The sequence below is a fragment of the Argentina silus genome (assembly GCF_951799395.1).
Source record: "Argentina silus genome assembly, chromosome: 3".
NCBI lineage: Eukaryota > Metazoa > Chordata > Actinopteri > Argentiniformes > Argentinidae > Argentina > Argentina silus.
In genome coordinates, this window is record NC_139657.1 from 25205895 (window position 1) to 25233657 (window position 27763).

At 46.4% G+C, this 27763-nt stretch overlaps 1 protein-coding gene across 1 annotated transcript; it reads left to right on the forward strand.

Annotated features, from left to right (window-relative positions):
- Positions 1 to 4087: 4087 nt before the first annotated feature.
- Positions 4088 to 27763, forward strand: map3k10 (mitogen-activated protein kinase kinase kinase 10; the record flags this gene model as incomplete). Its single annotated transcript, XM_083666971.1, is given in 12 exon segments — positions 4088 to 4123; positions 4126 to 5080; positions 18862 to 19042; positions 20279 to 20427; positions 21806 to 21981; positions 22146 to 22392; positions 22608 to 22730; positions 23412 to 23550; positions 23844 to 23956; positions 24927 to 25192; positions 25628 to 26165; positions 26423 to 27763. Coding segments are annotated over 12 exon segments (3357 nt in total). The 3' UTR covers positions 26857 to 27763.

A 27763-nucleotide genomic window follows, 5' to 3' on the forward strand; every position in this document is an offset into this window, starting at 1 on the left:
ACACCCCCCCCCCCCACACACACACACAAACTCTGTCTCTCCCCCCCCAGGACCCTTCGTGGAGTTTACAGCGCAGGCTCCAGACACTGCAAGCCCCCAGCAAGGTAATTATAACCCCAATGGATGTTGGGGGTTTGATTGACAGGACATGCATGGCATATAACATTTGATAAATTGCATAATTGTTTTCATATGTGTACAACCTGTGCAGTATGCAATACCATTGTTCAGTGTTTCAACACGTACAGTAGCCTACTTACCATGTTACAAACCACTTATTGTGCAATGACCGACAAGAGGCTCTTGAAACTCTCTCCTCACACTTTAGGTTAGGTTCTATTGTGCATATGAAAGCAAATGCATCATGACGTGATCATTGGAGACACTTGATATTGTGAATGTCAGCCTGTGACAATAACCATTTGATATTCTGATTTGCTTGTCTCCAGTGGGTCTTATTGTTGCTTTGTGCTTCGCCAGTGAATGACCAGTCCATATAATTTCATATTACGCTACACGCGCAAAGTGCAATGCACTGATTGGATGGCAGGCATCATTGGTCCCTCCTTTACCCAGAGAACTTTGCTTTGCTCTCTGGCCGCTCACTACCCAATCAGGGTTCTCCTCTCCGGGGCAGTGCTGCTGCTACTGCTGCTGCTGCTGCTGCTAACTAAACAAGAAGCGTTGGCAGATGGAAAAAAATGGGGAGGCAAATGCTGATTTTCTGCCCCAATTAGTAATCATCACTATTTCAAGGAGAGGATAGATGTTGTGGCAAGGAGTTGTTGTTGAATGGCTTCTATTTGAGCATGTCCATATGTGCAGTACTGTACATTGATCTCAATATCATTAAAATGCTCTGTCTTATCCCTCCTCTCCTCTTTTTCCCTCTTTGTCTCTCCTTCGTTTTCTCTTTTTCTATTTCTCTCCTTATCTCTCTCTGTAACCAGATCATATGTGGACTCCTGATACCCCCCTTATGAAATCCCAGGGACGCACCCAGGAACCCTCTCCCTCAAATAGAGAAGACCGGAGCCCAAGCCCGCCACGCGACGACTCCCAGCCACCCCCCCGTTCACGGAAGAAGTTCCGCAAATTCTCCTTGTCGCAAGCCAAGCGGGACAGCCTTATTGAGATCCCTGAAGAGGTTCACATCGACCCCACACTCATAGACCTCTATAAGAAGTCGAAGTCCAAGCCGTTCAAGTCATCCTGCCCACTCACCAGTGACTCTGGGATCAGCTCCCTCAGCAGGGAGGCCAGTGTGGTTCAACTCCCACCTGCCACCCAGCCCGAACACTTCAAACTGGAGCCCATCAAGGGCCAGGGGGACCCCAACTGGAGGGACAGCCTGTACAAACTTGTCTCCCTCTACGGCTTCCGCTCCCCACGGGCCTCCAGACTGGCTGCACTGAGTCACCTGGCTGTTCCTGAGGCCTCCCAGTGCCTCCCCTGCACCCTGCCCTCTCTCAAGGCCTGGCAGGCCAGCAAGATGTCCCTCGGCCAGAGGGTGGTGACGAAGATCCAGGTGAAGGAAAGGGACTCCATAGAGAGGCCTCCCTCCCAGTTCCACCATGGGCTGCCCCTGTCCTGGCAGCTCAACAGCCACACCCTGCAGCCCTGTGGGGAGAGCCAGTACGGGAGGCTAGAGATGGACTGGACGAGGGAGCACATGGAGGTCCAGAGAGGGAAGTTGAGCAGGCTGAGGCTGCCTCCGATAATGTCCAAGTGTCACCCTCCCTAATCACCAGGGGGCAGTATGGGGCTGAGGTTCCTTCTAGGCTGTGTTTGTCTTTGAGTAGCTGCTTGAGAAATGTACTCTTATTTGGATGACAATATAATGCATTGAGCTCTTTTTGTGTTTATAATAATAATAATATTATTATAAAAAAATTAAATTGTGTAATAGCTGATGTAACACAAGCATTTTTTTTTTCTTCAAACTAAATACACACACATACACACACACACACACACACAATCATTTTAATTTTGATACACTGATGATTCACAGAATACACATACATGGTGGGTATGAGTAGACCGATCATACTCGTCACTCAATTTGAGGCCTTGACTTCATTATACTCATCAGTATTTATTCCATAATTAAGTCTTGTATTTATAGGTATTTCTGAAAGATCAAACTGAGTATTATATTATGCTTGTGGTATCTGAACTGTCTGGGACGCACAATACACTACATTACCCATAAGTCACCAGCATATTCCACCCCCAACCCAGCCGGTGTATTTGGATACAAAGTCAGCCTAGAGACTGACAGCTCGGTCTGCGAAATGGCACGTCTTTTGGAGAAAAAAGCTATTTGATTGTGATGGGCAACTGGCCAACCGACTGACCCAGATGAGTATGGACTCCAAGACCAATTATTTTGCGGGATTGGGCTGTAAACACTGATGGTGGATATACTCGGATGCGATCACACGCCCATGCGACGATGGATGTTGTGATGCACAGTGGCCAGGCTACATCACCGTAAATACGAATACTTTAATATGTGGTTTATTTGGAGCAAAAGATAGGACGCAGGATACACATTGTGACTGGATTCTAATCAATTTTGCGCTAAAGAGGATTATATTTGGGATTGACATTCATATTATTATCATTATTGTTATTATTTGTAGTAGTCATATTTTATTTTTTAATTGTTATTATTGCCTCGAAGATGGTGTACCCGCCTGTCGTTGACTTAGCCAAAGAAAACACGTTACCGAAGAGGATTCCATCGCCTTATTTTTACCACGTCTACTCGGATTAGAGATACATAAATATTTGCGATTGGAATTACATAGCATACTCAGACAGCTCGATGTCAGGTCGTGGTAGTCCGCTCATTCTCTTTGCGTGTGAGAGCGTCGATCAACACTAAAACATCTATCTATGAGCCAGCAGGTGTAGGTCCTTTGATCTTAACCGTAATGTGCAACATTCCATACATTTAAGACTAGACTATTGATTATGATTACAAATGTGTCCATTTATAAGATTCGTCCTATAGACAAATAAAAGCTGGAGAATAATGGCAAGATTCTCCAGTTTTTCTCTAGATTATACGTTTAAAACCGAAACAAATGGTTACTCGCAGTCTCTTAATGTAGTCGCATTTATTGAGATGCGTGCGCAGAACGTAGGCCGCATAATGTTACTAGAAAAACGATGAATCGTGGCTGTGCGCTGACTGTAAAGGTGTTACTTGTACAGTCGCTCTATCAAACTGTTTGACTGTCTGCTCGCCGTAATTCTCTATCTTACATGAACGAGTATTTTATATCCCCAAAGGCTATTAAATGACGTTAAACTGGCTTAGGCCTACGTTTATATGCATAGGATTTAGTCTGGACGAGGAAGCCACAAACTAGCGCAATATTTCTTGATATTTCAATGGGATAAAGAAAATAGCAATCATCCTTGTCAAAAAACAGCCAATGAATAGCCAGATGCCAGACGAGCGATGTGCTGCTCCTCCGCTGTTCTTGCTAGGAAATAATGACGGTCCTTGCTCAGAGGATATTCAACTCAAATACATGTTATACCATAAGAAATTGTTTACTTGCATATAGTGCAATTTATCTTTAGATAGCCTACAACTTGTCAATACAGGTGAACAATCACTCTCTTATCTCAACCTTAGGGTGAGGAGTCTCTTTAAATATCTGAGTCAGGATATGTTGTTCTCAATGAGGCGAAAAGAAGTGCACTGTGGGCCATGCATTATTCATCAAGGCAAAAATGAACTAAAAATGGTAAGACATCATAAACTCAGTTCCTTTCTGGAACATAAGCTGGGAAATGATCAGCTATGTCTCCCAGGGATAAAAATGATTCTGCTCTGAAGGTTATTTATTTTCTCTTTTATGAACACTCCCCTGTGTGGTAATACATGTTAAACACCACACCACGATATACATGATTATACAGACACTAGCACATGCATTGGTGATAGGAACTAGAACTACTTCAATAGGAAGGGCGTGTGATGGGACAGTGGGGCATTGGCCTGCTGGTCCATTGATCCCGCTCTCCTCTAGTTAAAGGAGGCCTGGATTCTGCTGATGGGCCCTGCATGGATTTTGCCCGTGAGTTGACAAAGGGCAGGCCCACACAACGCTGATCAGCAGCCGGACAGCCATGGACCCTTACACCAGAGCCAGCAGCACGGCCACCCATCTGCCTTGCACCAGCTGCGGGGGCTGCTGCACCACTCCTCCTCCTGGCTTCGTCCCCCCTGGTCCCCCCTACTCCATGCCCCCAGAGATGGACCCCGCACCCCCCATGTGTGCCGCCATAGCCATACAGACGGAGAATGGCAGCAGCTGGAACTCTTCCATCCTCTCCTCCTCCGGATCCCTAGATTCCCACCATGGCCATCAGGGAGGCCCCGCCAACCCCAACCCGTACTGGACGGCCGTGTTCGACTACGAGGCCACAGCGGACGAGGAGCTGACCCTGCGGCGCGGGGACCTCTTGGAGGTCCTCTCCAAGGACTCCAAAGTGTCTGGCGACGAGGGCTGGTGGACAGGCAAGATCCAGGACAAGGTTGGCATCTTCCCAAGCAACTATGTCACGCGGAGAGACGCCGGGAGTTACCCACAGCTAACCCCAGGAGGGCTGGTGGCGGGCGGGATGGGAGTCGGCGAGTGCCCCCTGGAGATCGACTTCACGGAGCTGCTCCTAGAGGAGGTGATTGGAGCAGGGGGATTTGGGAAGGTGTATAAGGGTGATTGGCTCGGGGAGGAGGTGGCGGTGAAGGCTGCCAGGCAGGACCCAGACGAGGACATTAGCGCCACTGCGGAGAGTGTACGACAGGAGGCCAGGCTCTTCTGGATGCTGAGGCACCCCAACATCATCTCCTTACGAGGGGTGTGCCTACGAGAACCCAATCTATGCCTTGTTATGGAGTATGCTCGAGGGGGGGCCCTGAACCGAGCCCTGGCTGGGAAGAAGGTTCCCCCCAGAGTACTGGTGAATTGGGCCGTGCAGATCGCCACTGGGATGGACTACCTGCATAACCAGACAATCGTACCGGTTATCCACAGAGACCTCAAGTCCAGTAACAGTGAGTATTTATTCTCCTCTCCTCCCAAATGATGTGCATAGTCACTAGATCTGTGGTTCCCAACCTGGAGGATGGGACCCCCAGGGCGGGCGCCAAATATTTCAGGCATAATTCAAGCATAATTTTATCCATTATACATACAAATGCATAGGGTTATATTCAACAAATAACTACATGTATCACTCCAGAGAAAACTGGATAATGATGCCATGAAAATGACTTTTTCCTTTGAAAGAAAGAAATTCCAGTTGTGAATAGGTCTATTACACTATGTAAGATACATAGGAAAAAAAGGTTTGTTCAGTTGAAAAAGGTTGGGTCCGTACTCGATGACCATGCTAGAACGGACAATAGTGACAATCTTGTCATAACTGACGAGTGTTTCAAATCATGTGTGGTACCTTACTTCCATCCATTCCAGCATGGCCAGACAGTCACAACCACTTTGTCATTTTCTCTCCAATTATTACACTCTGAATTGAAAATCTTTGTTTCCTTCGGTTTGTTTGCTTTGTTGAATCAGCCAAGCATACACACTTGATTGCCGCATAGGCCATACAGTAGATGTACTATAGATATGCGTATTTTCATTCCAGTACCCAGTTAAGGGTAATATGATATCAAAGGACGGAGGAGTGGATGAGTGGACACTTATGAACGTACAGTCCACTCTCCTTAATTTAAGTGTTGTTGTGATGGGTTCATTTAAGTGTTGCAGGGATTGGATGAAGAACAGGTTTTCTGTTTGACTCACAGACAGACAGTTAATCTTAGCACAGCAGGCTGTAGCATCAGCCCTGGAGAGCCAGTCTCTCTAACTGCCATCTTTTCCCTGTCATTTCTCTTTCTGTGCCTCCCCTCCTCAAGGAGAGCAGTTCTGCTCTGCAACTCGCCGAGCTATTTTTGGTCCTTTGTGCTACTTGCTGTTTAAAGACGCAGTTGCAGTTGTTGGTGTATCAGAACAAATACTGTGTGTGTGTGTGGGGGGGGGGGGGGGGGGGCAGGGCTTTTTTAAAGGAGAGCGAGCTTGAAAACGTTGTTATGTCCTAATCTTCTCCTTCTAGTTTCTGAACCTCTGATCTAGAGAGTGTGGCCTTATAAAAAGCTCTCTCTCCACCACAGTGACTGTAATGATGGGGATCAGATGGGTATTGGACAGCGGAGCCTTGGCAACAACACCAGAGCTGCCTTCACAACAGTGCTGTTGAGTCATCCAGCTGCTAGCCTCTGCGCAAATGTCAAGTCCCTTAACTTAGAATTATTCTGTGGAAAATGATTCTAAAGGAGTGTCTTTGGCAGGCTGTGTCCAACTCATTGAAAGCCATCTAGTGCTCTCTGCTAAGTATGTGATCAGACTGTGACTCAAATGAAGGGATGTTTACATTAGCCTGGTGATGCCCGGAGGGAGGGAGGGAGAGAGAGAGAGGGAGAGAGAAAAGAGAAAGGGGGGGGGAGGGAGGGAGGGAGAGAGAGAAAGGAAGACAGCAGTAGGAGATACTGTAGAAATGAGATAAGTGAGAAAGATAGAGAATGAGGAAGAGAGGGGGGAGAAACAGAGTGGCAGAGAGGGAGAGGGAAGAATAAACAGTTGGTTCATCTACGTTTAGGGTTACACCTCAGCTCATTGTCCCGGTGCGCAGGTCTCAGGTGTCCTCTTCAAACTACCGCCCGCTTGGCATCGCTGCGGTTATGGAGGAGTTGAGGCCCTGCAGCCTCTTGTGTTCCAACCCTCCCTGGCTTACCAACCTACCCCCCCTCTTCACCCTCATTGCTCACCTACTGTTGTCCACAAGACTCTGTGTCACACTGATAATGAATACTATCAAGAATTTGTGTTTGAAGTGTGTTGGCTTCATCAGATCCCTGTAATGCTATTTTCTACCATGTATTTTGGCACACTCAAATGCCCCTTTTCATCCCAACAGAGAAACACACATTTCATTGTTGTTGTTTTGTGTGTACGTATCAGTGTGGTTATGGTATGATTGTGTGTCTCTGAGAGTAGTAGTGTGTAGTCTTATCTGTGTCTCTCTCTGTTCAATTCATGAGACTAAAGCAGTGTCTTTTTGTTTGTGTCAGAGTAGTGTTTCTTCTCCTCTTCTGTGTTGTTCTTCCTTAGGCTACTGTAGTGTGTGTTATGCTGTACTTCAAGCTTGAGTAGTGTGTGTTTGTGTGTGCATGCATGCGTGTGTACTTGCGTGTGTGTGAGTATGTCCCTGCATTCCTGCCTTTCTATGTTGTTATTCTCCAGGCCAGTAGTGAGTCTATGTAACTGGGATAATCTGATTACGATGACCTCTTTAGAGTGGGAGTCACTGTGTGTTTGTGGGTTGGCAGGTCACTGTCCCGTGGTCGCTTTAGCCCTTACCTGTCACCCTGATACAGGATCAGCGTACTCTCACAGTGTTCTACAAATCCTTTGGCTCTGTCATAGAATTGCAACCTATGGAAAGGACATTCCCATTGAAAGCAATGTTACACAGTGTCTCTGCGGATGTTTTGAGGATGGTCCCTTATTCTAGTTGTATGGGTTCTATTCAAGTCAAACTAGGTTCATATTCCCTTTTCTGTAAGATTACACACTTGGATTCATGTACTCTCTACAAGAGCTTTATTGATAGTGTCACAATACAGTAAGTTGTCACAATTTCATTTGTGCTTGTTGCCTGTGCGATGAACCTGTGCGATGACTCAACAGCAGGCAACACAATACTGCACCACTGATCACCTGTTCCTATGACACAGGTCTGGTAGATCCCTCCATAACACAGAAGTTGGTTGCTTGGCTAGCAACTTAAGTTGCTTGGCTAGTAGCTAAGTGCTGTTAATTGAAATGACCGGCATGTTTACACATTCAACAATCGCCTGAATAGTTGGGAATTGCATTTACATTGCATTTACATTTATGGCATTTAGCAGATGCCTTTATCCAAAGCAACTTACAACAAATACATTTGACTAGGTAAGTGAATCATCTATCCATCAGTCAGTATAAGAAAAAAATAATTTATGTTAGGACCTGGGGATATTTACAGTCACAATGCTAGAAGAAAGGGTGTATTTACAGGAGAGAAACTTGCACAGGGGGGTAGTGGGGATGAAGAGGCTGCTACCAGCAGGCTGGTCCAGTCTGTAACATCTTTTGGTGAATAAAGCATTTATTCCACACACTGTTGGTATATGGACAATATTGGTACACTATGACTTTTGTTAGATGGTGTGAGTCTGACATCATTATTTAACATCACCATACAATGCATAGGTATTTTACATGATATTGACTGTCCAAATGAGGCTGGCAAAACTCTATTGGAATTTATGGGAAATGGGAGGTTTTTTTTGCACACTGATTGTATTTGTCTTTGATCCTTTCATTATATTCTTCTATTACAAATAAATAAATTAACAGCCTCTTACAGTTTCATTACGGTTAACATTTTGAGCTGTAATTGAAAATGTTAACATTGCTCCAGATTATCCATTCAATAACATAATCTCCCCCCCCAAAAGACCAATTCACTATAGAAAGATAGATAAAGATAAAGTAGTAATCAGCCTATAGATGAAGGCCTAACGGCCAGTAACGTCATTTTCACATTGAATGTCTATGGGCACTTTTTCATGTTTTTTCCCCTTTGTCATGCATTAGTCCGAATTCACACCAGAAAACACAAACGAGCGTTGACGAAAAAGGAGATCTCCCCCGTCATAATCGAGCAGGGTGTTCAGACACGGGCGAGCATGCAACTCTTCTCCTGGGAGCTGTGACAGCCGCCTTGTTTGGCTTCTGTGTCGCTCACCCGCAGTAGTCCCACGTGTGCTGTCACCTCATTGTCTTTCACGGCTTCAATCCCTTTTGTTAAATCATTGGGGAGTTATTTCTTTCGCGTCTTTCAACATGATGGGGACCAGGTGTGGACAGCTGAAAGCAATTTTTCTCTCTCGCTTGCCTGCGGTTTGAATACAGACTTAAGAGTTGGAGATGACAATGTTTCTTGCTGCAAAGACCTGTCATTTCACCAATTGAAAATGCAACATTATATGCCCCAAAAATTCCCCAAATTCAGAGGATAAATACCCTCAGAAGTATTACACAGTCTTGTTCTCAAGACAGGGATAACACAAAGTGTGCGTGCGTGCGTGCGTGCGTGCGTGCGTGCGTGCGTGCGTGCGTGCGTGCGTGCTTTTGGGTGTTTTTCCTTGTGTGTGCATGCGTTGTGTCTGCATTTGTAGTGTATGTGTGTGTATGGAGGTTGGACAGAGGGACACAAGGAGTTAGGGCAGAGAACACACACACACACACACACACACACACACACACACACACACAGATACAGTACATATACATACACACACACACTGCTAAGCAACAATGACCCCATTCTCATTCGACAGCCTAAGACAGAGCGAGAGTGGGGCTCACAATGACAGGAGTCACGAGGGGGAGGGGGGGAGCACGACAAGAGAGAGGTCGACTGTAGACCTTGAATGACAGGGCAGAGGGGGAGATGGATGGATAGATAGAGGAGAAGGAGAAGGAATGCACTTGCTATAGAATAGGCCTTGAGGACTAGGTTGGGGAAGGATGAAGGGTGGGATTGAGGTTGAGGAGGTAACGGAAGAATGCAAGAGAAGAATTGGGTCTGGTGTTCAGAGTTTTACATTTTAGTCACTTAGATTTAGAGCAACTTACAATAAGTACGTTGTAAGTCTAAAGTAAGTGAATCAACGATACATCACAGTCATCATGAGCAAATCCTTCCGTAAGAATAACTGCCACAGGCCGTCATAGTGCTAGAGAAAGGAATAAAACAAGTTATTTAGTTCTGCTCCCTCTTGTATTCGATAAGAGTGTCCTAATCAACTATGTACGAATTAAAAGTTCCATACCTTTGGTTCGGTAAAGAATGGCACACAAGGGAGGCTAGTGAAGGTGGAAATCGAAGGACCAGGCTCACTGTAATGCATGGAATGCAAATGAGAAATGGTATCAAATACACATGTTTATTATAATGAGCCCGCCCTCTGAGTTCTACCTCCACCAGCCTCCAAGGTCAGCAAAAGCGTATAGGCATAACTAATTATTAGTTGAGCGTGTTGGTTAGCTGGAAAACAGAATATGTGTTCGAGGACTAGGTGCCATGACGGTTGAGAATGACAGGTGTATTGTAAGGTCCCGCTGATGGTGTGTCTGTTCTGTCGGACTCTTAAATGTTTGGCTGACTTGTTCAGACCTTGGACTCGCAGCGTGAGAAGAGGAGCAGGCTGCAAACAGATGTTTGTATTCCCTCTCAGTTAAGCTCAGACAGACCCCCTGAGTTGATGAAAGTGTAGAGAGATAGAAAGAGAGGGAGAGAGAAACAGCAGTGACACCGATCAATGGTCAGTCAGATTGCAACAGAAACACAAAAACACAACATAAGGTACGTACACACACACACACACACACACACACACAAGTATTTGCACTAAAACACACACTCAAACACATACACACCACAGGTACTCTCTACACAGGTCAATAAACAGGACAGTGGCTACCAGTTAACCATGCTGACACATGGAACACTACACCGCCATGGCCTTGTGCCTGATTTCCACAAACACACAGATTTCTGGAGTGTTATACTGCTTTGTTTCTTATACCCCAATCATGAGTTTTGACTGAGTGTAGTGTACATCCATCATAAATCTCCGTTATCATTTTCCACTATGCACACACATTCTACACATTGCATTCTACACATGCGGCATGCTAACATACACATGCTGTTCTGTGGACAGTCAACAGGGCAACTATGGGACTGGACTGTGCCTCGCAATGTTACTGTCTCCATCTGCCAGCCTCATGTGACTAAAGGAGAGAGCAACAACAGGGTGCTCACACAGCCAGACTCACACACACACACACACACACACACAGTGCCACTGCAAGGGACATGGGGTTTCACCACGTCTTTACCCCTGATCCCACATGTACGTACACACATACACACACATGTGCGCCATCACAATGCACATTGGCATCCAATGCCTGGGTTGTGTGGCGACTGCTGTTAGCATGGCATTGTTGCTGCCCAGAAGTCTGGCAGTGGGCCTAAGGCCCAAGGGGGATGTGAACGAGACTGGATGAGAGGCAGGCTCAACGCAGGGGGCTTTGCACTGGATGTCCCCTGAGCTGGAGTCCTTCACCCACAATCATAGTTAAGTAGAGGACATATCATGAATATGCCACATATATCGTGAACAGAAAAGAAAGGAAACGTTGGTGGCGTGTGTGTGTGTGTTATGATTTCCCTCAGGCATAGCATAGGAACAATGGACTGTTCAGTAGATGCTCATTGCAAACATGATAATACTGTAGGGTTGCTTGCTACCTTGCTACGCTACGAAAACATGCAGTGTTGGGTCCATATCATTTAATTCAGTAGGATTGGTAATTGAATGGGGGAAAAAAACATTGAAAGTGAATGGCTTTGTGCGTGCCTGCGTGCCTGCGTGCCTGCGTGCCTGCCTGCGTACACACTGTACTGTATGTGTGTGTTTGTTAGTATTATTTACACACATTGGAGGATCACTGTACTTAACAACCAGCCTCTCAGTCCAGGCAAATTCATAATGGATTTCCTGGTGTTGATGGTTTGCATCTCAAATAGACGGAACAAAAAGACCCAGACGGATTCTCCGAAACATACACCCTGTACCAAATGTCTTTCTTCTTTCTTGTAAAACACAGTCAAATATGTAATCTGACTTGAATTGATAACCATGCTTTCTAAATATCCATAGTAATCTGCGATCTCACTCCACATACTCTCAGAGACAGGCAAGAGAAAACAGTCTCACTTAATACCTCAATCCCTTACCAGAGTGATGTCGCCCGGTCACACAAATTTGGCAGCTGCGTTTGTACGGAGACAAAGTGAATGCCTTCAGGGTGAAACTGTGTCTCTGCACGGCTCAGGATTAGAGCCCAAATGGCCTCTGGTTGTACGAGTGGAGCCAGGGATATCAATGACATGGGAGCTGATTCAGTACAACCTCTACAACAAGGGAGGCTGGTGGAGGTAGGAATCGGAGGACGGGCTCATTGTAATGAATGTAATGAGCAATGGTATAAAAAAAAGATGAAGGATGGAGGGAATTGATACATGTGTCTGATACCATTCCTCATTCCTTGCATTACAATGACCATGTCCTTCAATTTCTTCCTCCACCAGACTCCACTGCTCCACAGTACATGGTGACAGGCAGAGTGAAGAAACCCTGAGACACTGTGTATGCAGCATCTACTATACAGGTTCTTTTCAATAGTGATTGTAGCTTCCTGTACCATACTAATATACTGATTTGAAAAGGTCAGTATGGCTTGAAGTAGCCTATAATACATTGTGGTTTTAAATTGGGGTGTAAAACCTACAGTACGTCAGTGTCAAGTGCATTGTGGTCACATACTGTGACACATACTGGTACACATCAAAGTGCTGTGTTTTAGGATTAGTGTGTGCGTGTGCGTGCGTGCGTGTGTCTTTCTCTATGGTTTCTTTGGAGTCTTTTAGGAGAGGAACAGAGACAGGAGGGACGTGAAAGCAAGCGAAAGAGAGACCTAGAAGGAGATAAAGACAAGAAATATGTCCTGCCAGCAAGATGTCAAAAAGCTCTCCTTCCCCCAGTCATATTTCTTTATTCCTTCTATCCTTTATCTTCTCATCTCTCTCTCATCTCTCTCTCTCTCATGCCACTGGTCCCTTACCCATCTTACTCCATTTTCCTTTCCATCTTGCTCCTTTCTTGCCCTCTCTCTCTAGCCACCACTTTCTCTCTCAGTTTAGCCCCATCTCTCTCCTCCCCCTTGCCCTCATTCTTGTCCCCTTCCCTCTTGTCATTTTTCTCTCTTCTGCCTCCCTCCTTCCTTCTTTCCTCATCTCCCACTCCCCTCCCCCACATCTCTTCACTCTCTCTCTCTTTCTTCCTATCTCCCGACTGCCTCAAATCCCACCTTACACGACCTCTCTCCTTCCTCTGTTTTTCTCATCTCCTTCCTCTACCTTCTATTTCTCTCTCTCTCCATCTCTCTCTCCACAGCGTAGTGCAGTCTGAGTTGATCCTATAGGCAGGCGACAGCTGGAACAGCAGACAGTCAGGGAGGCGGCATCAGAGGGGGGGGGGGGGGGGGGTGGGTGAAGGGAGAGGAGGGGGGTGGGGGGGTATGGGGTGTTAGGGGTGGAGGCGGGGGGGGGGGCTTTTTTGTTGGCAGGGCTGTGACCTTTGATGTGGAAATTGAGTCTCAGAGATTGACCCTGAGGGCCTGGCGCAGTGGCTGTATCTGCTATTGGAAAACAAAGCTTACATTACTGCATGTACCCACTCTCATTGGACTGAACCTCCTGTCTATCTACTCACTGTACACTTTTTTTTTGTCAAGGCAATCCCTCCTCTAAGAAAATCTCCTCAGAGTCAGAGGGTGTCAGAGGGTGATGATGACGCTATTGTGCAAGAACAGTCCAGCACCCAGGCTATTGGAAGGCTATCACCCTTTTAAACCTCACTCCATCTGAACCTCACTCCCCTTATTGAGGATGGCAGAATCGGGTGTGGATGTGGGTGTAGGTGTGTGAGTGGTTGAGGGTCTATGAGGGAGACACATCTGAGGGTGGGGTAGCGGTTACTGTGCGTGGACGTGCGGGAGGTCGGGTTGGTACAGAGGGACTGATTCGACGACAGCAACAGCTGTTCCACCCTGCAGGCTACACCTGAGAGAGAGAGAGAGAGAGAGAGAGAGAGAGATACACTGTAGAGGAGGAGAGAGGGAAAGTGAGAGGGAAAAGTGGGAGAGTGAGAGGGAGGCAGGGGTAAAGTGCAGGGATAGGGGCATAGGGGTGCTGTTCTCCCACAGTCTTCTAGGCTTCACCTTTCCTAGTCTCAGCTCCTAGCTTCCTATTTCACAGAGCAAGACCCTTGTTGTCGGGCCTTGTTACCATAACAACACAGGTTGATGTGACTGCACATTTTAGTGTCTGTTGTACACCATGGGGAACACAAGTGGAATAACTGGTTTTAAAGCTCTGCAGAGCACCACTTACCACTGTATTTATGTACAGCACTTTTCACAAACCCAAAGTGTGTATTGAAGTTGAAAACTCACTCAAGGATCTAACATGGAATCATCTCACAATATATAGACACGTAGATAAAGAATTGGCCACAGCACATACAGTAGTGCCCTTTAATGGGGTTTTGAAAAATGATGTCTTCGTCAGGCAGCCACCTGTACAACACAACTGCTGTGCACTGACTTACCTCAGAGGATTATCACGAAGGCTAAGCCAGTGTGTGTGTCTGTAAGGCCCTTGTGGGCCGAGTGACTCACAGCATTCCTCCACTCTCCAACATGGTCAGGGTCCATGGGCTTGGGATGGACGGATAGACGGACGTATGGATAGAGGGATGGACAAATAGGGGGATGGATGGATGGATAGATGGAGGGATTGGAGGGCCGGGGGAAATGAGAAAGGCTGGGAGGAACGGTTAAGGCCGAGAATACTTGTCTTGTCATGTCTCATTCATTTCACAGTACATAGTACAGTATGTCAATATAAAGTCATTATGTGTTAGGAATAGCTCGACGAGATAGGTATAGAGCGCTGATTAGACAGTACGTTATCACACTTCACACTCCACACATGGGGACGTCGGTGTACTGCACCAGATGGGACTGGGTGTGAACGCCACCACTGACCACATATTGGCCCGAATCCATCAGGCTATATCTGGATTTATATTCTTACTGTAAATTGGACATATTCTTTGGGATTCTTTTGCGTGTTGTGGGTCTCATTTGTGACCCTGTGAACAACCATCACCATCATCCAACTTCAGAGCTTGTCCTGGATCCTGGTAAGCAGCCAACTTTACGGACCATTTTAAAGTGCCAATAAATGCACTTTAAAATGGTCCGTATTTATGTAGCCCGTATTTAGTATTTAGTTTTTAGTATTTAATGCTATAATCGCACTGTCTGCCTTACCTTTTTGCACCTCACCTAACTGCAAAGACATTTACAACTGCACCTCGCCTGTATAAAATTCTGCTAATGTTGTATGTTGTATGTGTATGTTATGTGTGATACCCCCTATGTCTGTATGCTACTTGGAACCTGAATTTCCCCCTGGGATAAATAAAGTTTCTATCTATCTATCTATCTATCAACTGCCTCCCCAGGTCACATCACATCCAACACTGTCCGCATACTCCGACTTCTCATGTTAATACTACACATCCAGACCAGTTTCCGAATCTTTTAGATAGCTTAGCACCCTTAGACTAGATGAGTAGAGATACCTGTAGGCTGGCTAGTTGGTTTCATAACAAATGTAATAGCACTGTGTTTAAGCAATGTTTTATCTTACGTATAGTTGTAGTAAACATACCACGTTGTATATGCTACCTAGAACCATAAAGGGTTCTTCAGCGGTCCCTGTGGGAGAACCCTCAGAAGAAACCCTAACCCTTTTTGGTTCCATGTAGAACCCTTTTCACAGAGGGTTTAAAAAAGGTTCTACATGAAACCAGAGTGTCTGTTGATGAAGCTTATGTGTTGATAATGAAGTGATGGTAGGCAGCAAAGTGTGGTAGGTAGGTGTGGAATACATAATGGTAAAAGGGCTATTATTAGTTATTATTATTAGTTATTATTATTAGTTATTATTAGGCTTGAGTGAAATATTGACATCACGAGAGCTGGAGTGGAAACAGGTGCCTCTGCTTTGATCAGATGTCAGTAAACATCTCTTTTTCTCTCTCAACCAAGTTGCATTGAATCCAACACACACGTTTATGGACTTGATGCAGACACGCCCTCAGTCTAACATGCAAACAGGCAGACTGACGGTAAGCTGTCATACTCATTCCTCTCTCTCTCTCTCTTTCTTCCTTCTCTCTGTCTCTGTCTCTCTCTGTGTGTGTCTCTCTCTCTCTCTCTCTCTTCCTTCTCTCTGTCTCTGTCTCTCTCTGTGTGTGTCTCTCTCTCTCTCTCTCTCGCTCATAGGCATAAGACGCACACGGGCGCACACACACACACCAACCAGCCTTGAGGAGACAGCTGTCCCCCGCAGAGACAGTGGTATCGAAATAGAAAAAGAGGGCTAGGGGATGACAATGGCAGCAGCCGTTCCCTATTCCCTATAGGGGATATACTCCGAAATGTTATATATTAGAGATATGCCACTCCCTTGATTTGCTTGGTTGTGCGACAGACGACTTCGGATAAATTTAACGTGTGCGCGTGCGGCACACAACATAGATGCATCGTTGCATTGTTCGCACAGATCCCCATTGAAAAGCGATGGGACTTCTGTTAGGCCGCAACTGCATGCCACAGTCGGTGTGTATGAGGCATTGAGCTTCGTACACACAGACTGCGGTATGCGGTTGCAGTCCAGCGGAAGTCACATCGCGGAAGTCTGCGTTCGTGCCCGTTCAGTCTATCCAACTTGTGCGTTGAAATGCTGCACAGCGCTCGGGCGGAAGTTGGTTTAAAAGTGACTTTGTGATATTCTACTCCTAACACCACTACAACACTAGGTTCTCAAGCAACACTAGGTTCTCATAGCTTCTCAACAATGTTTGCTTTTATTCAAACACTTTTAGACTTAGATGCCACCCAGCTCGAACTATACATCACCATACCATACACCATATAGCATGTCTGCAAGTCTGTGTGTTCGAGGCGTCACTGACAGTTGTCGTTGCTAGGATTGCGTCTTTCTGACGCCGTTTCCCTAGCAGCGTGTGTGTAGGACTAGAGCGGGAGTCTAGTAGGGTTGGAGAGAGCCAATTGAAGTGTATTTTTAAGCAATTACAGCAACTTTTACGATCAAATGACTGCACAAAATGTTTCTACACACACACACACACAAAAAAAAAAAAGAAGTTGCTAAAAGTTGCTAATCCCTATCATTTTGGTGTGAGTGGAGTTTTTGTCCTGCCCTCCCGTAGACGACCTGTCTGAAAAACAGCGTTTGGTCTCCTTATTGAAAATAAGCACCCAAAGAGATGTTGCCAAGATGGCAGAGGAGTGAACCAGCTTCCTTTCAAGAGGCTTTGCTATACTTAAAATTAGATGCAAGAATGGCTTTTAACTGGATAATAACGGGAGATAGAGAGATGATGCCGATCCAGGAAGTATTGCATCATAGTGTAGTCATATCTCTATTAGATTAATTAAATACACTCAGCCCTATACACATATTCAGTGGAGTAGGCTATACAAAACTATTGGTAACCAAATATCCTTGTTCTCAGTAGAGAATGTTTGTGTGGATAAGAGATATGTGTATTTGTGTACATACTGTCGCAGAAACATCTCTTTTTTGAATGTTTGTTATTCATTTTCATTGACAGCAGTGCTGTAAGCACATACTCCTCTCCCCTTTTCTACAAGTGTATTTCTGCTCCCGGACTCCAGGGCAGTTCTGTGTGTGGACATTGGCTGGCTAGGCTACCTGTCAACATAACAAGAGTACAGAGTCTGAGTGCCACACCTGTGTCACGTGAGCTCAGCCTCTGCGTGTGTGTGTGTCCGTGTGTGTGTGTGTGCGTGCGTGTGTGTGCGTATGTGCGTGTGTATGCGCGTGTGTGTGTGTGTGTAAACAAAGACTCCCCTGTGTGCTCTGTCACTCCCCGCCTCCCTTTGCATATGCCCGTAGATAAGCCAGAACAACCCGGTCCCATACCTCCCTCCCAGCACTGTAGACTGTGTACACTCCAAATATTTCCATAGCCAGCTCTCACACGGAAATGAAAGAGGAAGTGGATGGACAGGAGTAGAGAGAGAGAGAGAAAGAGAGAGAGAGAAAGAGCACTGGGAATAAAACTCTCTCACCTCGGTCCCCCAATGCAGAGACCTTGAACTGGCCATCTCATTGAATGCATATCCTAAAAGTCATCATAATCATACACAAGTAGGCTACTGTAGCCTATACTGCTGGATAAGGTCCATGATGTGTATGAAGCAGAAACCTGAATAGCACACTGCTCTGACCACACCTGTATTGTCAATAGAACTTCAGTTTAAGTGCAGACCTGTTGAAGATGCACCATGGGAAAAAATGTACATGCACATGACATTGTGTAAAGTTCATTGGGGTTTTCACTGAAGTCTGCCTGCTGCTAAAGAACTTATTCAACTCCTGCGAGGGTACTTTGACCATTTTCAAAGCTGTTGCTGAAGTGTGACTGAAAAAAAAAACAGTTTTGTGTGTGTGAAGGTGATGAGAGATACTATATGTCTGACCTAGTGGTTATGGAATATGCACAGGTGACCAAAGGGTTAGATACAAGCTAGCTTCCAGAAATCCTTGGCAGGTTATGCAGCTGCAGAGTTCTTGAGTTGAGGCTCTTGACCTGAATTGATTTAGTCAATAAGCCGTTTTTATATGATGAGATTGTGTCTACCTACCTCTGTGTATGTGTGTGGATCAAGACGACTATTCCTCAGATTTACCTCCAACTCTCCATCTCCGTGTCTCCCCTCACCTCTCCACCTATCCTCCCGTCTTCTCTCCCTCTCTTTCCTCAACCCTTCTCACCGCTATTCCTCCCTTTCTCATCTCTCTATCCTCCTACCATACCTCCATATCTATTTCTCTCCATCCTCCCTTCCTCCCAAACTCCTTACCCCCTTTTCATTCCCTCTCACCTCACCCCCGCCCTATCCCTGCCTTCCCTCTTCTTCTTATCTCCTCCTCCTCCTCCTCTTCTCCCTGTTTATCTTTCCCCAGTCCTAATCCTGGAGCCACTGGAGAGAGATGACCTGGGTGGTAAGACCCTGAAGATCACAGACTTTGGCCTGGCGCGGGAGTGGCACCAGACCACCAAGATGAGTGCAGCAGGCACCTACGCCTGGATGGCCCCTGAGGTCATCAAACTCTCCCTCTTCTCCAAGAGCAGCGATGTCTGGAGGTAGGACACTTAAAACTGTCATGTACAGCTTGGTCCCTTGATATCATTGTTTAGTTTCCTCATTGTAGTACATAATGGTAGTTTTTTTAAATTAAACATCGGGAACACATCACATTTACTGTAAATTGTGCCCCTCAGGCAGTAGAAACTTTGTTGATTTTTGTGCTCTATATTGCCTGTGGTACTGTATAAACTGGTGGATAGGATGGGACTGCTGGAGGACAACTTGTACAATTGTGCCACCATTTACATATCATTAACATGTTCCATGTGTAACATTTATTTGAACATTGTGACACCACCGTGATGATGTCAGGCAATGAGTCAAGGATATGGAGGGGAAACCAAAATCCGTCTCTAAATAATAATTTCAGGATCATCATACATGATGAAAAATAAAAGATTCTTCTTTCTCAAAAATGTTGTCTCCCATGGCTCAGTAAAAGTGAGGTAAAAGGCAGCCTGCCCCTGGGCTGCCCCTCACAATGTCACTTCTACATTTCAACACACTTGCAATTATCAAAAAATGCATTGCAAAACACTGTAGCGTAGTGAACTTAACGGGCCACACCATTTTCAGCCTTGTATTAATTATCTCCAGCACCATACCAATGTAACTGTCTGCATATGTGAAAACGGTGAATTCCTACATTCTGTAGTCAAATACACAGAAGAAGAAAGGGTCCTAAAAATAACCTTGTGTCATTGGGATGTCATTTTTAATGTAATGAATTTAAGTAATTTGCAGAAACTGAAGCCACAAATGCCCAGCAACGCACTCACACTGGCTGAAAACTTGTGTTTGTGGTAGTTGTTTTTTCAAAACAATGTTGTGTGGGTGGGGGTTGTGATGTGTTTATGATTCTTTTCCTTTTTTTGGAAAAAGTGTGTTGAATTAAGATGACGCTGATCTATGGCATGGTGCTGCTGTTTGAACTGGAAATTACTGGAAATTGAATTGTAAAATGTGCTATTAACAAGTTGGCCAAAGTATTATTAATCTTGTGGAATTTTCAGTGGGGCAGATACTAATGTATGGCAGGGTATACAGGGATGTTTTTATATTCTTCTCTCTCTATCCCCCCCCCCTCTCTCTCTCTCACCCCCCCCCCCCCTCCCTCTCTCACCTCCCTTCTCTATCCTCTCTCCCCCCCCCTCCCCCTCTCTCTCTCACCCCCCCCCCCTCCCTCTCTCACCTCCCTTCTCTATTCTCTCCCTCTTTTGCTCTCTCTTTAGTTTCGGCGTGCTACTTTGGGAGCTGCTGACTGGAGAGGTTCCCTACCGGGAGATAGACGCACTAGCCGTAGCGTACGGCGTGGCCATGAACAAACTGACCCTGCCCATCCCTTCCACCTGCCCTGAACCCTTTGCACTCCTGCTGGCAGGTAAGAAGTGGAATCCAGAGGAGGCTGGTGGTAGGAGGTAGAAATCAGAGGACGGGCTCATTGTAATGCATGGAATGGAATAAGGAATGGTATCAAACACGTGTCCAAATGGACACCTAACCCCCAGCCCTAGGCACCAGCTGGAGAATGGACACTAGTTCAGTAGTACCGGTACTCTTTGAGCTGCAGTCAGAGCTAGACACGCACCTTCTTGTCACAATGATTCTTGTCATGTACCATGTCCATACCTCTCTTACTCCTGGTTTCAGTAAATCCACTGCAGAGTTGCAATAAATACCTTCCAGCCTCCAACATGTTGACTGTCCAAAAATGCTCTATGTTTAATTATTTAGCTTCCGTGAGGCATCACTTTATATACACCTGCTGCCATGATCACTGTAGTAGTCTCTCAAAAGTCTTACACCCCCCCCCCCTCACACTTTTTTCTCCAATACATTTTGAGAATGATCAATGAGAAGGTGAAGACAGAGGACGCAATGATGAAATGAGACTTTTGGTCAGAATACTGTAGTATTAGTAGTACCCTTCCCTTACAAAGTTGATATTTCCCTCTCACTCCACTTCTTTCTATCCTCTACTATAGCTCCCTTCTTTCCTCATCCCTCTCCCCTTCCCCTTCATCTTATCCCTCTTCATCCTTTAATCTCTCTTTTGTCATCCCTCTCTACTCTGTTTATTTCGGTCTCTCTCTCTCTCTCTTCATCCTCTTTTCCCTTTCCACCCTCTGTTCATCATGTATCTTTCTTTTCCCCTCTCCTCCTCCTCCTCTTTCTCCTCTCTTTGTCCCTGGACATCAAATGTTATCAGGTTTGAGGACATTTGGGGCCAGTTTCCCGGACCTTGATGAAGCATAGTCCGAGACTATAAATATCTTTCATTGGAGAATCCCCGTTGAAAGTGTGATCTAGTCTAGGCTTAATCTGTGTCTGGGGAAACTGCCCCTCGGTGTTACAGGGCCATGGGTGCAGTCTATTGGTTGAGGTCATTTGTAGAAGTGTAGATGCGTTGTTATTGTTTAGATTTTTCAGTTTCTGTTCATTGACACTTCGGGCCCCAATTTGCTTTAGCAAATAGCGCTGGGCAGAGCATAATAAATAATACCTAACAACAAAATTCTCTACAGCATGATTTTCATTATACCTGGTCTTTAACAATATCTTTGAGAAAAATAGTGATTATTCAATCAGAGTTTTAATAAACATATAATGCAAATGCTAGTTGCAGTATTCCAAAAATCCCATTGGATTTTTTTTGCACATGCATGTTTTGTATGCAGCCTAGATTCTCCTGTATGCACTCTTAACACCTTAATTGTACGATAAAGACTCCAACTCTCTCCCCCACGTCCCGTCCCCAGAGTGCTGGAGCCCTAACCCTCACAGTCGCCCGTCCTTTACTAGTATCCTGATGCGACTGCTGGCCATCGAGCAGTCAGCCATGTTCCAGATGCCCCTAGAGTCCTTCCACTCACTGCAGGAGGACTGGAGGCTGGAAATCCAGCAGATGTTTGACGAGCTCAGGGCTAAGGAGAAGGTGTGTGTGTGCGTGTTTAAAGTAAATGTACATGGTGTATTCACCTCAGTTCTCTATGTGTTATATGGGAAGGTTTCACAATAACTCCTCTGTGCTCTTGTACACCACTATATCCTCCTCTCCTCTCCTCTCCTCTCCCTCTTCTCCTACCCTCTACTCTCTAGGAGTTGCGTTCCTGGGAGGAGGCGCTGGCACGTGCGGCCGAGGAGCAGCGAGAGCAGGAGGAGCAGCTGCGGAGGAGGGAGCAGGAGTTAGCCGAGAGGGAGATCGACATCGTAGAGCGTGAACTCAACATCATCATCCACCAGATGTACCAGGAGAAGCCCAGGGTCAAGAAGCGCAAGGGCAACTTCAAGAAGAGCCGGCTTCTCAAGCTGGGCCGAGACAGCAACTGCATAAGCCTGCCCTCTGGTGTGTGGAGGAAGGGACTGCACCCAGACATTTAGCCTCTTTTGCCCTTTAATAACCTATGTATTTTCTATTTTAAATGATACTTTATATTTGCAGTGCATCTAAATGTTGATTATATCTAATAAGAGATATTTGATTGACAGGAGAATTGATATTTGAGATGATCTGTAGCCTTGTTTGTATGACCCTGTTCCTCTCTGTTCCAATTGGTGCAGGTTTTGAGCACAAGATCACGGTGCAGGCTTCCCCGAGCGTGGACAAGAGGAAAACCCAGGGGAACGAGAGCACCACCCCTCCTGCCAGTCCAGGGGTCATTCCCCGCCTCAGGGCTATACGACGTGAGTCCACCTGAGGGGGCGGCAAAGAATGCCAATGAGGAAGTGCATCGTTCCTGGATGCCATTGAATTTTAAATTATATCATTGACTAAGTTTTACTGTACTGCTGTATATTTACCATCGATACCGCTGTGTTATAGCCTGCTTCATTTGTTCAATGTTTTAACAAGATCATTTTGATAATTTTGTTACAGCATTGTACATTCCTATGAAGACAACCAAATGATTTTCTGATTTGAAACACATTGATCAAAGGATGTTACTTTTTCAAAAGGCATTTTCAATAGGTTAACATGGAAATCAATTAATTGTGTGCTTAGGAAACAGAACTATAGTGTTGCCCTAGTATTCTTTGACTAAGTGAAAATGCGTTGTAGGTGCAATACATTTGAGCAACGATAAAACTAATCTGTCCTGTGTCTGCTGCTCTCTGCTCGGCACAAGGGAAAGAGCGAGATGTAGCCACCCTTTATGTGCAGCTCTCTGCATAGTCCAACCACTTGTCCCGGACTTGTCCCGGACAAACGACAATGGGTAATGTCGAACACTGGTAGATCTAACCATGTGCCCACTGTCTTGCATATTCATTTGTCAAGTCAACTCCCATCTGAAATGTTCAGGTTGGGACGTGAAAAAGGAAGAGGCCTTTAATTGTGTTGCTGTTTTGTTGTTTGGCCCGCAGTGACACCTAGCGACGGCAATAAGACATGGGGCCGAAGCGCTGTGTGCAAGAAAGAGGACCTGGCAACCAGCAAGAAGAAGGGACGCACCTGGGGCCCTAGCTCCACCCATCAGAGAGAGAGACTGGGTGGTGAGGACAGGTAAACAAGGAAGTTGCTATCTGTCGCTATCTGTCGCTATCTCTCAGTCCAACCAATGCGCATGAAATAAAGAAAAGAGATATTCAGCGCACTCCTTGAGGAAAAGTCCTAAAAATGCTGTTTCTTTTGTTAGAAAAAGAAAGAGTTTTTTATCAGCCCCCTAACACATTGAACAGCATGGTCATAGTATGAGTGGGGAAATGTATAGAGTAGGTCCTGTGACCTGTGGTGAGTGTTTGGTAGATGATGCTATCAGGGAATGTTATTGACCCAAAGTATGCGTCCTCCTGCAGATTGAAGTCACTGGGGGAGGGGTGTAAAGTGTGGTCCTCAAGTGCCCCAAATCTGGGCAAGTCCCCCAAACATGCCCCCATGACCGCTGGCTTCTCCAGCCTCAATGAGATGGGTGAGTCTGTCTGTTTGGACATTGTGTTGACAAAGAGATTTCCTTACAGTTTTTTCATGTATGTCACTCTGATAAAAGTCATTCATCCAACAACTTGTTTTTCTGATGACGCTACAGTTTTCTGATGATGCGCTTTATTTGAGTAATTTACACCAGTCAGAATTTCATGCACTGGGTGGTTGTTGGAGGTGGCGGGTGGGGGGTGGTTAGGACTGGGTTACTGCGACTTGAATGTGTGTAACCAGCATCATGCCACAGTATCGCTTCCTCCCTCACAAGATGGTACTCAGCGTTTATCTTGGGTCCTCAGTGTGTGTATTTCAAACACTAACTGGAATTGCAAACACACGTGACTGCTAGTGATGGGCAGGTCAGCTATTTGTTCACCCTCACCCACCTACATCTTTTAATAACCCACCCGCCAGACTATGTGATGAAGCAAAAATAAAGACCCGCAACACGACCAAAACCCCACATTTATTGAACCTTTCTGAGCATTTATTGATCTATGTCAAATATGTTTCTCACACAAGAGGCTAGAATTAACAGCGACATCTCCGGTCGCTCTGCCTTAGGTAAATACAGATATTGGTCTGGGCCTAATAATCTAGTCCTAAAAAGCAGATGAAATGATAACCAGCTGTTTCCGGTTGCACTGCTACGCTCAATCGTTGACTGATTAAACAACAGGCAGAAAGTCTTAAAGACTTATTGCATTGTTTACCCTAATATTTAACCAGTCACTGACCCAACATTTATCAACACAATATTTTTGGACCCTAAAGACGCCTGACCCACGGTTATGAGTTAACCTGCGCATCACTAGTGTCAGCCCTGCTGAAACACCACGCTAACCAGCTACCACAAAACCACAAAAGCTAGCAATTCGATGTTGTAGGTGGGGGATATTTCAAGTTGAGTTGTGAGTTTACCAATTCAACCTGCTTTTATGTGCCCTGTGTCCTGACAGAGGAGCACTGTGAGTCTGAGGGAGAGTCCCCCGGGTCCCTGATACCTCCGGAGCCCAGCAGTAATGGGGCTGTGGAGGAGGCGGGCCCCTCGTGGGGTGGCGGTGGTATGGCAGGGTCTGGAGGACTGGGGAGCGGGGTGGGCTACCAGGACTCTCTGCGACGCTGCAGCCAGAGGAAGAAGAGCGATATGCTGCTACTGGGCTGTGCCTCTCTGCTGGCCTCTGTGGGCCTGGGACAGGACCTGCTACAGCTGGGCAAACTACAGGTACTGATAAGGATGGATAAGGATGGAGGGAGGGAGTTGGAAGTATGGGTGGATTAATAGACAGGGTGGAGGGTGTGAGGGAGTTAGAGAGAGAGTGGTCTTCTACGGTGGAGGGATGGAGTAGAGGAGGGAAAGAGGGTGAACAACATAGATGGACAAAATAACAAAAGCCATGGAAAATCACCTCAGTCCTGCCCCCTAGTGTAGAGCATCTGTTAAAGCAATGAGTAATGCTTTATGCATCTCAGTGTTGACATGTTTTAATGTGTCATGTGTCCATTGACATTATGCCAGACCTGGGCAAAATGCAGATTAGAATATTTGAAAAACATAAGGCACTGAAAATATTGAAACCATTTAAGATATATCTGTTGCCCAGGTCTGCATGACACATCAAATGAATGATGGTATGATATTGTATAACCTTGTGTCCAGGTACTTCAGGACGAGCAGGACCTTCGAGAAGAGCAACCCAAGAAAAAGGAGGGTCTTTTCCAGCGAACAGGTCGCTTCCGTCGAAGCACCTCCCCCCCCAGCCGTACCCTCTCCCTCTCTCTCTCCCGTCATCAGGACTCCACCCTCCCCTGCATGGACCCCTCCCCCTCCGTCACCCTCCTGTCACTTTCCTCCCTATCCGACTGCAACTCCACCAAATCCCTCCTGCCCTCGGACCCTGACGACCTGGCCGTGACCCCTGGCGTGGGGGTGGTCAACCTCCCCGTGTTGCCCCCCACCCCCTCCCTCAACCCCCTCCTGGACCTGAAGGCGGAGAGTTTCAAGAGGGAGCCCAACCAGTCGCTCACACCCACCCATGTCACTGCAGCCATGGCACTGAACAGGGGTCACAGGCGCACCCCGTCGGAGGGAGCCATACGCCCCCGCGCCCAAACCCTGGGGCACCGCAGGACTCCCTCGGACGGAAGCATGCCCCTCCCATCGGCACCAGGGGCACCCATGCTCACCCCACGCACAGGTGAGGAGGAGTGTACTGGGAGCATCTACATATGATGGCAATACTAGAGGTGTCACTGAGAGTAGGCGGCCATTTGTTTTAACTGAACATCATACAAGACAATGAGCTGTATATACTTGTCATTTCACCTCATCATTTAACCCTTTCGCTCTGCTCTCTCCATCTCCACCCTTCCTCTGCACTTCTCCCCCTTTCTTTCTCTCTCTCGTCTATTGCTCTGCTCCTCTCTCTCTCTCTCTCTCTCTCTCCTCTCTCAGGTTCACGGGAGACCCTTGACATCCCCCGTCTCCCCGACCCCTCCGCCCTCTTCCCGTCGGTCCTCCGTCGCAAAGCCCCCCCGCCTCCTCTTCCGCCCGTCCCTGTGACCGACGTAGACGCAATCTCCATCGTCAGCCCCCTGGAGAGGCCCAAGACACTCGCGTTTGCCCCCCGGCCCCGGCCCACCCCCGCCAGGGTGCGAGCGGACCCCTGGAAGCTGGGCTCACTGTCGCGGACCCTGAGCTCTTCCCCGGGGAGCAGCTGTGACAGCCCCCTGGGCTCTGGAGACAGTAGCGCCAGCACCGGCACCGGCGTCGGCACCACCAGACCCAACCTCCTGGACATGGACATGGAGGGGCAGAATCTGGATGGCACTGTGCCCATGTGTGGGAAGCACCTGCCTGCCACGGTCTGTGGACAGCAGTACTCCTAGTGAACCTACCGCAGGATGCGTCTTCTCTTAGTGACCCCCCCCCCCCCCCCTGCAGGTCCTCAAAGTCAGGCCCTTCTCCTTGTGCCCTAGTACCATCTCCTTGTGCCCTAGTACCATCTCCTTGTGCCCTAGTACCATCTCCTTGTGCCCTAGTACCATCTCCATCTCTTAGTACTCTTAGTTCATCCAGTGTGTGCCCTCCTCACCCTCAAAGGTAACTCTGTTTCAGTCTGATACTAGTGCTAAATTAGTTAACCAGCTCAACCACCTCATCAACACAGTATTTCTCCACACCGGTGTTATCGTGTTGGTCTGCCTACCTCCCTCCCCAAAGACCGGAACTGGAAGCATAGACAACACTTGACTTAACACCTCTGACCAGGGTTTGATTTACACATTGACTCTTAAGAGATGCCCTAAAAAAATATCGGGCTATTTGATACGCTTGAACACTTTTGTGGTAGTGTCCATGTTGATATTAGGGTGTGTTGGGTACAAACCTCCTGTAATCTCCGCCCTGTATGTTGAAACCCTCATTCACTTTAAACATGTAGTCATTCAGTAGATGCTGTAATACTAAAGTACTCCTGATCAGTGCACCCCAGAGTATCTATACTCCTCTAGACTGTAGCACCGGTGTCCTTCCTCACCTCCACATAGCTTCATATGGGGTTTGTGTCCGTCCTCGACCCCTCCCTCCCCCCAAAGGCGGAAAGAGGAACAGAGAAGCCATTTTAGCTTCACAGCACAATGGACAGAACTCTTTTCCTCCACTCTGTACTGTAAATACAGTTAAAAAAAAATCTCAATGCTTGCGCCATTCCTGCCATAACCTGTTAGCACAGCATTATTTTATATGAACATAAAGGTCTATTATTTGTTGTGTATACAAATCTATTTAATTTTT